Source organism: Mus pahari, chromosome 1 (assembly GCF_900095145.1).
Source record: "Mus pahari chromosome 1, PAHARI_EIJ_v1.1, whole genome shotgun sequence".
Lineage (NCBI taxonomy): Eukaryota > Metazoa > Chordata > Mammalia > Rodentia > Muridae > Mus > Mus pahari.
The window spans coordinates 153,539,318-153,550,251 of NC_034590.1; the positions used below are offsets into that span (position 1 = coordinate 153,539,318).

The 10,934-nt window shown below is 50.4% G+C and overlaps 2 protein-coding genes across 2 annotated transcripts in view; one reads left to right on the plus strand and one right to left on the minus strand.

Moving 5' to 3' along the window:
• Pi4k2a (phosphatidylinositol 4-kinase type 2 alpha) overlaps nucleotides 1-3,731 on the plus strand; it is a 29,557-nt gene extending 25,826 nt beyond the window's left edge. The window contains exon 9 of the mRNA XM_021195450.2: nucleotides 1,464-3,731. Within this exon, the coding sequence (XP_021051109.1) occupies nucleotides 1,464-1,625 (162 nt within the window). The 3' untranslated portion in view covers nucleotides 1,626-3,731. The remainder of the gene's footprint in view (nucleotides 1-1,463) is intronic.
• A 1,203-nt stretch (nucleotides 3,732-4,934) lies between these two features.
• On the minus strand, nucleotides 4,935-10,579 carry Avpi1 (arginine vasopressin induced 1). The gene is made up of 3 exons (XM_021221394.2): nucleotides 10,404-10,579; nucleotides 6,262-6,540; nucleotides 4,935-5,376 (listed from the first exon to the last, which is right to left on the minus strand). The coding sequence occupies exons 2-3, from the start codon at nucleotides 6,528-6,530 to the stop codon at nucleotides 5,217-5,219; spliced, it is 429 nt and encodes a 142-aa protein (XP_021077053.1). The 5' UTR covers nucleotides 6,531-6,540; nucleotides 10,404-10,579; the 3' UTR covers nucleotides 4,935-5,216.
• Between the last annotated feature and the right edge of the window lie 355 nt (nucleotides 10,580-10,934).

Here is a 10,934-nt window from a genome sequence, read left to right on the forward strand (position 1 = left end):
ATACAGAGAAACCCTGTCTCGAAAAAAAACAAACCCAAAAAGAGAGGGAAAAAAAAAAAAAAAGGACAGTGGAAGGGAAACTTACAAGGAACCCAGCAGAGCAGTCTAACTTTATGTCACTTGTTTTGAAACTTTTTGGATAAGTTGATAGACCTGTGGGTAAATAATCATAGGGTAGGACTGTGTTGTAGCCTCCTGACTCAGATCATCATAGTTTGCTTAGTCACATACACTCAGCCAATTTACCTACTCTTCAAAATGGCAGGGCCAGCCATGGTGATACTCTGAACCTTTGGGAGGCTGGGGTAGGAAGGGCGTGGCTGAAGAGCACCTGCCTGGTCAGATGAAGCTTTGGGTCTGGACCGCAGCACCACAGATTTTGAGAGAGGATTACAAGGTCAAAGGGGATTCTTTTCAGCTTTCCCTATGATTATTCCACATTCCAGCCCCACAGCCATGTGTTCTCTCTCTCTGAGCACTCCCCACTTCTCAGGTCATATTTCCTATCTCTGTCGTCTTAAAGGGCAAGAAAGTATTTATTTCCACTTGGGATTATAATTTCTTCTTTGTTTACTTGTTTGTTTTAAGGCAGGGATATACCATATTGTCCAGGTTGGTCTCAGATTCCTGACTCCCCCCTTACGCAGGCAAACACAGTTTTTAAAAATTGTCAGTGAGGTGGTACTCACTTCCATGGAGTGCCTATTCAGATTCCTACTTTCTTAAAAAGAAATTTTTTTTTGGGGGGGGGGGGAGTTCAAGACAGGGTTTCTCTGTACAACCCTGGCTGTCCTGAAACTCACTCTGTAGACCAGGCTGGCCTCAAACTCAGAAATCCTCCTGCCTCTGCCTCCCAAGTGCTGAGATTAAAGGTGTGCACCACCACTGCCCGGCTTAAAAAGAAATTTAGGATCACTTTTATTTTATTGTATGGGTGTTTTGCTTGTATGCTTATCTGTACCCCACTTGTATGAATGGTGCCCATGAAGGCCAGGAACAGGGTTCAGATCTCCTGGAGCTGGAATGACGGGGTTGTGAGCTACCAAGTGGGTGCTGGGAATCGAACCCAGATGCTATGGAAGAGTAACCAGTGCCTTTTACGTATGAGTCATCTCTCTAGCCCCCACATTTTCAAATTTTCATTTAAAATTATGTGTTTATATCTGTGTGTATTTGTGCATGTAAGTGTGGTGACTTAGTATTACAAAAGAGGGCATCAGACGCCTTGGAACTGGAGTTAGAGGTGGTCGTGAGACACCTGATGAGTGCTAGGAGCTGAACTCAGATCCTCTGCAAGAGTAGTGCATGCTCTTAGTCACCGAGCTGCCTCTCCAGCCTCACATTCCTACTGTTGTACATAGCCTGCTTCCACGAGATCCCACTGGCATTGTCAGACGTGAGGGTGACACTGCAGAGGCAGGCTTAGAATGCTAGGCCTTTCACCGTCTTTCTTCTCAATGCAGATCCTAAATTTGACTCAGGCCCTAAAAGACAATAAGAGCCCCCTGCACCTTGTCCAGATGCCACCTGTGATTGTCGAGACAGCCCGTTCTCATCAGCGGTCTGCAAGTGAATCCTACACACAGAGCTTTCAGAGTCGGAAGCCCTTCTTTTCATGGTGGTAGCCCCAGAGGCAGGCAGAAGAAATCCTGCAGGTGACGGGCTGGGAGGAAGCCTGGAAATCCCAGGTTCGCGGTAAGCCAGAGAAGCTGGCGCACAGCAGAGCCTTTCAGAGACCTTCCTCTTTGCTTGCCACCTCCCTCAGGGCTTTCCTACCCACAGGGAGAAGCACAATGGGGGACAAGAGTGCTCCTGGACCTTCAGAGTGTTGGGGAGGCTCCTGTCCAGGCAAGGAGCCCAGGCGGCTGAGGAGGAACCACTCGCTCATAGCATTTGGTGGCTGGTTGGGAAAGTCCCATCTCTCCCTGACAACCCTCTCCATCCAGGTTACCTAATATATTCTGCATCAGAAACCAACAAAACAGAAACAACAGAAACAAATTTAAATGCTTATAGGAAAGCCTACATTCTATCCTCTGACATCAGAAGTCCTTAATCTAGAACCTAAATTTGCTGACACAGGCGCGCTGATACCTAGCAGTTGTTTACTCCATGAACTGAGTGGTCAGAGGCCATCGCTGGCCCACAGACAGAAGCCATTCCTTTCTGGTTTTGCCAAATTGAGCCTCCTCTTGCCGCACTGGTACTGACTTCTTGTGGCAATGAGCAGGTTCATCGTTCTGCACCTCTAAGGCTCTGCACACAGTCTTTTTCTCTGCCCTGCTGTAACTTGCCCGGCACTCATCTGAGGTGGGAGGGACTAGCCTTGGCAGTGTGCTCTGCCAGGAGTGGTTGTATGACGTGGAGGTGATTGACACGGCCTGTTTGCATGTCAGATGCTAGGAGGGTTCTGTGGGAGCCTGGCACAGCCTCACTCCTGGTCCTTAGTTGCAGCCTTCCTCCTTTTCTGTTTGTTATTCTAGTTTTCCCCATTTTAAAATGAGTTCGGTTTGGGTTCTAGAGTGGCTCTCAGCAGGGGTTGTGGGTTAGTAGGTTCATGGGCAGCCAAGGACAGCATCTCTGTTCTTCATGTGTTACCACTGCTGCCTGGAGAGAACAGGACCCGTGTTCTGCTTCTGCTCCCTGACCAGCGTGCCCCTTGGCTCCTGCCTTCCTGTCCTGGATGGTTTCTGCTCAGCTTCTTGAAGAGAGGCCTTCAAACAGTTCCCCAGTGCCTGCCCAGTTCAACGTGCATCTTCCTGCTTTCATGTCTTCTCCCTTGCCAGGTGTTTGAACCCTTTCTACACCAAAGCAAAGAATTGACTTCAGGAGGGAGTGAAAAGGGGGCCGAGAGGCCGTGTGGCCAAGAGGCAGCGGCAGTGGTCACACCCTGTGCTGTGGACCCGTGAGTGTTCTCACACTCTACAATTGGTCAGTCGGCCTTGGAAAGAAATGTCCTGAAGGCTTGAAACAACCAAAGAACTGGAGTAGGAGCACAGCTGTGCCTCAGCTGCTTGCCGAGCTCCCACCGACTGGAGGCGGGACCGAAGACAGCCTTCCGTCAGGTGGGGCAGGCTGCTCCCTGCCATTCCAACCCAGGAGTCAGCTTGCTATGGGCTTCCACTCTGCAACATGAATCTCTGAGCACTGGATATGCATGCCCTATGGACAGAGTCGCTGTTGTTTGCCCCGTCTTGACAATCCCTTCCAGCCCACGTGGACTCTGGCCTCAGAACCTTGTTTGAGAGAATCCCTGTCTCCTCAACACAGGAGCCAGCAGGGGTCCAGGTGTGTGCCGGTCTTCACAGATGTCTCCACAGCAGCCCGTTGGCGAGACTCCCCACTGGAGTGAGTGCTGGAGAGAACTTTTGCTGTCCAGACTCGTGTGCACTGTCCTACGCCAGATCAGGTCTGCTGTCGGAGGAGATTGGGTCCAATGGGAGAAGGGGCCAGTGCCAGGCCCAGTGGGCAAGGGTGCAGGCGGCCTTCCCTGCCTCCCTCCCTCGAAGCTTGTACTCAAGTTGCCTTGAATGTGGACTTGGGAGTGCCAGGAGCCCAGAGTGTCGGGTACTTCAGAACAGCCGCCCCTCTGTCAGCCTCAGGCCTGTCCCGTGTCTAGGAGCTGAAGCTGGTTGGTGAGCACTGCTGCCCTGTTCTTCTAATGCACTGTAGAAATTGTATGTATTGTATTTAAATCAATGCAAATGTATGAATAACAAATCCAGTTCTGACCTCTTTGTCCAGTTTTCTTTGGTGGAAGAAAGACAGGGTAAATGCAGTTTTAAGGACAAAGAGACACATTTCCATGGAGTTATGGAGACTTGACTCTTTAAAACCAAGTGTTTTCTTAAGACATCCCAAAAACTGACATGAGTCTGCATTGATAGAACACATACTTGCTTTTGGTATGAATACTTACTACAGAGATTTCTCTGATAGGGACTCTATAGTGTTTGCCCTGGCTACTTCCTTGCAGTCAGAATTCTGGGGTTAGGTATAGAGCAGTGGTTCTCAGTCTGTGAGTTGCGACCCTTTTTGGGAGGTGTTGAATGAGCGTTTCACAGGAGTCTCCTAAGACCATTGGGAAACAGATATTTACATTATGATCTATAACAGTAGCAAAATTAGTTTTGAAGTATGAACAAAGTAATTTGGTTGGGGGTCACCACAACATGAGTAGAAGTGTATTAAGGGGTTGCAGCATTAGGAAGGTTGAGAGCCACTGGTTTAGATGCAAATTTAGGAGAGGTTGGCTTTTATCCTTGGCCATTAGAGGGCAGTTCTGCCATTTAGGAGCATCACTTTCCCTGGGGGATGGGGGTTGGCAAGGAGAGGGGCGTGCTAATGAGCACATAGTCTGGAATAATGGGAAGAGCTCTTGACTCCTGTGTTACCAGGCCATAGTGTGTAAGAGTGATTGATCAGTCCTGTGCCCTCCCACCCTTGATGGTACTGTCTGAGAGATGATGCTCCCAACAGCTGCACACACTACCTAGGACCCAAGTGCTGCAGTGTGGAGCTGATATAGGCTAACCTGTCTCCCCTTCCCCTGGTCTGCTCCTTTGGATCAGGTCTATCTCATTTTGTCTTGCAACCTGCCCACCTCTGGAAGAGGACGCTGTAGTACCAGGATCTCCAGGGCTGTGGTTACAGAAGCACAAGCATCCAGCCCAGAGCCATGTCCTGGAGAATATCCTGTCCTCCAAACCTGGCTATGTCTGTTTTGGGATCTTTCCCTTCTGTAACACACTCAAGACAAATCTTGATGCAAACGTCTTTATTTTCCACTTAAACAGGTTTCCCTTTTGCACTGGCCTGTGGCACAAGACAGATGGCTGGGTGCTAGGTGGTGACATTAACTGTCAGTTAGTGAGATGCAGAGATGGTGAGACGCATTAACTGTCAGTGAGATGCAGAGATGGTGAGACGCTGCATTTGAGTGCATATTACTTTTATTCCAGAGGAATGCCATGCAGCCCAGTTACATTGTTTAGTCAGAAAGGCTGATGCGTGACCAGCCTCTATTGCCTCCCTTGGTAAGAAGGCCCCACAGTGCAGAGTCCAGCAGATGCTGGCTCTGAGCTGAACTCAGGGCATTCCGATTACCACTTTCTTCACCTACACAGGGCCTGCTCAGATGTCCTTTTTACAACTCCATAAGCCATTTGGCGGAAGTCCCTGCAGTGTTTGGGGAGGACCTCCCCACATTTAACCAGTCAGTGTCTGATTTGGTGGAGGTAACCTGTGGGGCCTGACTTATTCCAGTTCCGGTGGGCTCTAGCACTTGTTCTCCGGGAGTTTCCAGACTGCTCACTGGAGGCGGTGTCAGTGGTGCTGGCCTGGGGGTCGGCCGCTGTAGAACCAGGCTCCGGTGCTCTGTGGAAACAAGTGTGTGATAGGTCAGCGTCAGGGCAGAGAGCAGGAGGGTCTATAAAAGGAGACCTTCTGCCCCGAGAACTGTATGGCACCTTTCCAAAACTGAATGTTAAGAAGCTGGGGCTGGATTGGGGGGGGGGGACAACACTCAACAAGCCTCTCCCCACCTTTTTTTTCTCCTTAAGACAGGACTTCTTCATCGAGCCCTGGTTGTCTGGAACTCACTCTGTAGACCATCTGCCTCAGACTCCTGAGTGCTGAGACTAAAGGCATGCACCACCACCGCCTGGCTCCTCCCTACTTTCTCTGCCTTGCTTTTATGGCACTGTGTAAGACACGCATAAATGACGTCAGTTAGTGCAAGCAGTGAAGACTCACTTGCCATCTCAGACCCAAGGATCTGTTCGGTCTCTGCTGTTGAGACTATGAAGGGAAGATCCTAGAGAGAAACGTGTAGTGATGGCTTTAAAGCCGGGTAGTTTACCTGAGGCTCACTATTCCTGGCTGGCAGTGACATGGGCAGAGGTAGATGGTCAGAGAAATCTCTGCTGCTTTGTCACCTCAGCTCTCCACATAACCTTAGACCATACCTCTTTAGTTCCCCAGAAGGCTTTACCCAGGATTGCCTTTGAACTTTACTACTGGTAATTTTCTTACCTAACAGAACTCCCTTCTAGCTGGCCAAGAGTCACTGAAACACGGTAGCATGCTATGACTGGGCTTTCTTTCCTATGGAGATTACAGGGTCATATGACTAACAATAACAATAGTCTTTGAGGTACCAGCACCAAGGCACTAGACACTGGCTCCAGGCCACACAGCCAGAGCAGTGGAACAGGCATCCTTTCTTCCCCCGCCCTCGGCCCTCCAGTCCCAGGCACCTACCTGAGACGGCTGCAGTGGTTCTGTCTCGGTGGCCTTTTCCTGCGTAGCTTCCTCAGTGCCTCAGCCACACGGTGATCCCCTGCACATTCCCAGATGATCTGGGCCCGCTCTTCAGCCAGCTGGTCCCCACTGCGCTGGAACAGGCCCTGGATCTGTACCAGCTCAGCATCCTGGAAGATGTTGGCAGAGGCCTGCTTGCGGCCCCGGGTCTGAGGTGTTGAAACCTGCCACAGGGGTGGCTCGCTCACCACAGAGGCTGGAGTCCCCATCACTGGTACCCTGAAATGAAAGATAGACATAAACACTCCTGTAGCCGTCCTTCAGAGGCACTGCCAACCGGTAGCTGGCCATACACTGCTCAAGAGAAAGAATATATTCACAGATATGTACATATTTGCTAAAAGTTGGCAGCGTGTGGAATGGGTGCTGGGAATAGCTCGTTTTCTTTCAGGGTGCTTGCATAGAGCATGCATGAAGCTCTCCATTTGAGCCCCAGTACCCCATCATGGAGTTCAGTTCCTAGCACCCACATATCTGCTCACAACCGTCTGTATTTCCAATTCCAGGGAACCTGATGCCCTTTCCCTGACTTCTGCAGGCTCTAGGCATGTACCAATACATGCAATCAAACACTCAAACACATGAAGTAAAAATAAATCTTAAAAAACATAGAAAGCTGGGCTGGTGAGATGGCTCAGCGGCTAAGAGCACCCAACTGCTATTCCAAAGGTCCTGAGTTCAAATCCCAGCAACCACATGGTGGCTCACAACCATCCATAACGAGATCTGACTCCCTCTTCTGGAGTGTCTGAAGACAGCTACAGTGTACTTACATATAATAAATAAATCTTTAAAAAAAAAAACATAGAAAGCTATATAGTAAGTATGGGCCAGCCTAGACTACATGATGCCATCTTTATAAAAAAGTGACACAAGCATTTCCAGTTTGTCCTCAGCCTGCCCGCTGCGGTAGCCCTAACACTCATCGCTGGTCTTTTTGTCCTCTCAAAGAGTCTGAGTCACCACCCCATTCAGAACTATTACCCCTTCCCTAGTCTGGCCTTCAGTCCACCTCATTATTCAGACACATTATTCCAATAATTGCCACACTCACACTGTCCTAGTTTGTATCCTAAGAACCCCACTCTCTTCGAGACCTACTACCTAAGATAAGCCCACAAAAGGCTTCTAGATAAAAATCATAAAACTTGTATTTGTACCTGAAAAATGGGGATAAGAAAATTCATCTCTCAGGCACTATTAACAGAGCCCAGTTAAAGCCCGTGTGGTAATTAGCCCCCGGGAACCCTCGGATCTACACACACACTGAGAACAAAAGATAAGTGACTGAGGCATACTTGGAGGCTGATGAGAAAGAAAAGGCAAGCGTGGGTGTTTACTGTGCACTGGCTGATGTGCACATCACCGATGCTCAAAATAACCCTAGAAGCTAATACTGTTATCACTAGCCCCCACTGCTAAAGCAGCAAGGCCTGGGGCCCAGGCTGGACCTTGTCTTTTGACTGCGGCTCACAGTTTAAACCACTGCACCACATGCTTTCCAGGGCGAGCAACTCAGCCCACTTCCTCCCATTCCCATGAGGAGTGAAGGACAGGATCTGTCCCCCAGGGTGAAGTCTGCACACTGATTAGTTCAGTCACCAGTGTCAACCAAGGCTGCTCCCTGACTAGGTGACCTCATCCTCAGCTTTGAACCAGTGGCCCTTTTCAGATCTCCAGCTTCTCCTAAACAAGTGTAGGACTGTGGCGGAGCCTGGTGCACAGGGTGCCAGCGTGTGACTCAGTAGCCGATAGGCTTCAGGAATACCCATCATCTCTGGACCGATTCTGTCTGCTGTTCTAGAGGAGATGCTAATGGTCTCCGAGGGCTTGCGCTGGTGTTGAGTCATCAATGTGCGACAGGGACAGACCTATGTTGAAGGATAGCACTGCTTGCCTTCTCCTTGTGGGCTGGGAGCTGCATGTGTGAACAGGTCTCACTAATTAGTTTCCAGAAAACACCTCAACTACGAGTTAGCCTTCTCCTCACTACCCCAAGCCTCCCTGAAGACCAGATACTGATTTGCTACAGTGGGTGGAGGAGGGGTCGGAATCCGGCAGGAGCACAACATGGCTAAGTGGTTAAGCCCTAGGCAGCCTCTTGGGCTGGTCTGGGGTGGTAGAAGAAAGGGTGATGTCCTTTTTTCAGAATCAGCAGTCTCATGTTCTCTGTAGAGGCTGGCAGACCAAGGATCAACCAGCAGCTGTTTGGAAGGAGGAAATGGCTGCCCACTTTGTTCCAACAACCTCCATGGGACTGTAAGGCTTTGGCCAGTCCCCAGTGAGCTAAGTACACCCAAGCAAGAGACACCAGGCAGTCTAGTGTCTAGCACTCAACCACACACCCTCTTGAGCCCTGGGAAGCCTTGGCCCTGGGAGATTTTGAAGCCCTTCGCTGGTGGGAGCCTCACCCTGGGAGTCAGACAAGGGAGTGAAGCTAGGATTCCAGGTAGGGCAAGATGGTAAACATAAGGAAAACTGATGAAGTGGGGGTGGGAACACTTCTTCAGGAGACACTTCCTGTCTCATTCAATAGGTTCAATCTTGAATCTCCCAGACAAGATCTTCCGCCAAGCAGTTCAGTGTATACTTGAACAATGGTACATTTTTAAACTGGAAAGCAAAAGCATGGGGCCGTTAACGTTACAGACAGAGCTTTCCTTCTAGAGCCGACATAGAAGATAAGCTCGGGTCCATGCATAGACTAAGGACTCATTGCAAAACACTACAAGTGGACACAAGGGTTTCAGAATGAACCCCCAGAGTAAATACTGAATGTTAAGGATGGCAAAGTTCAACGTCTTTTGAATTGGTCATCAAAGGAAGAACAGACTATAGAGCTCTTAACACAGCGCTTCTCGGCCTTGGAAGTGAAGAAAGAAACTGGGACCCTACTCCAGACCCGTTTTCAGACATGACTTGAAAAAATGAACTAATAGAGCAAGGAATAGCTCCTTTTGAAAGAATTTGAAACCCCTAAGGTGGCAGTGACCCTGACGACTGAGTGACCTTGGAAAAGTCACTTTTCCTTTCCTTTGTTCATCAATCAAAATAGTGAGGTAGGAAAATCCTCACTGGGTACAGAGATGAAATATGAATGCCCATCCTAGTACCTGGCCTACTGTGGACACTCAACATTGTACATTGAATGAAAAATGATGCGAAGGGAAGGCTATTAACAGGACCATATAGAACCATGCTCGTCGTTAATTTAACACTGACATGCAAACTACTCAGGAGGTTTCAAAGACTGGCTCATCTGTGCACTTTTAAAACCATAGTTTTATGGCTACATAAAAGGAAGCTTGCTGCGTCAAGCAAGAACAGCACTTTTGAGGACCTTTTGGTCCTCGTGTCAGGTGGCATCCTAAACCCGTTAGTTAGCGGGCACTATTGTTAAACTCATTTTCCAGATGAAAAAGCTGACCTCTTGAAGTGGTGACTTGCTCAACTCCACAAGGCTGGTAGGTGATCTTAGGCTATTAACGAGGTGGTCCGACCTGGGCGCCCACCAGTGTTATTTTCATTCTTGCCAGGTGGCTGAGAAGGTGGTCAAAAGAAACAAGGGAGCAGAAGGTTCTGAAACCTTTAAGACCTTGCCATTTTCGTCTAGGGGTTTTGGAGGTCGCCACTGATTCACAGACAGGATTCCCACGCCAGCATCTTCGCTGGACTTTGAGCAAGCGGAGCTAGAGCAGAGCCCCTTGGGAAGTTAGATCGGTGTCCTGTCAACCTATAGCCAGTTCCAGTAGACCCCAGATCGGGATCCGGCGGCTAAAATGCCTACTGTAACCTCTCTCCGGCTTTTGGGAAAGGGCGAGCGCAGCTCAGGGCTTCCTGCCCTGAAAGTGATCACAAGGGCCAAGCGGAGGTGACTGGCTGGCTAAGAGCTTGAGAGAGGATATCTTGGCCAAAGTTACAGGACGACATCCCCACCACAGTGGGCCCCAGGGCTCAAAGGTGGCGACTGACAGAGAGAAGCCCCTAAGTGGATCTAGGATGTGAGACCCAGCGGATTCCCAGATGCGACCGTCGGCCCGCGCGCTCCCACGCAGAGCTGAGCCGGACCGTGGCCTACGTACCTGGTTGCCTTGGCTGCCCGAGGCGGGCGGAACGCAGCGGGGAGCCTGGCTGGGCCACCTGGATCAAAGCCACAGTTCCTCAGAGAAAGTGCTCCGAGCCCCTTCAACAGCCAATCCTCGGTCACAGCCTTCCAGCGAGCAGCCGAGCCAACTTCGCCAAACCGAACGCGGAGACTCCGCGGGCCAATCAGCTGCTGCAGGGGGGAGGGGCGTGCCTTATCCCTCCCTTTTCCCCGTGCCCGCCTCCAAACCCAGTGCGGAGATTCCTTGAGTCCAATCATCTGGGGAGTATCGGCGAGGGGCGTGTCCTCCGGGTCCTCCCCATCCTCCCAGCTCACCTGCTCTCCCCACGCCTGGAGGCTCCCTCTTGATTGACGTCATTCCCGGGGGCGGGCTCTGCTTTGCCCGCACGCAGGCGGGGCGGGGTCGCATTCCTGACACCGGGTGCGGCTAAAGACCGCGGGCCCTGCAGGGTACACGTGACAAATGCCCCTTTCTCTGGGCCGAGTCCAACGCACGTGGAGTTTCACT

Bases quoted from the DNA above. Each gene is read 5' to 3' on its own strand.
- Avpi1 (XM_021221394.2), bottom strand. From the start codon at position 6,530: ATGGGGACTCCAGCCTCTGTGGTGAGCGAGCCACCCCTGTGGCAGGTT. The intron at 5,377-6,261 runs GTAGGTGCCTGG...TTGTTTCCACAG, and splicing joins AACCACTGCAGCCGTCTCAG to AGCACCGGAGCCTGGTTCTA.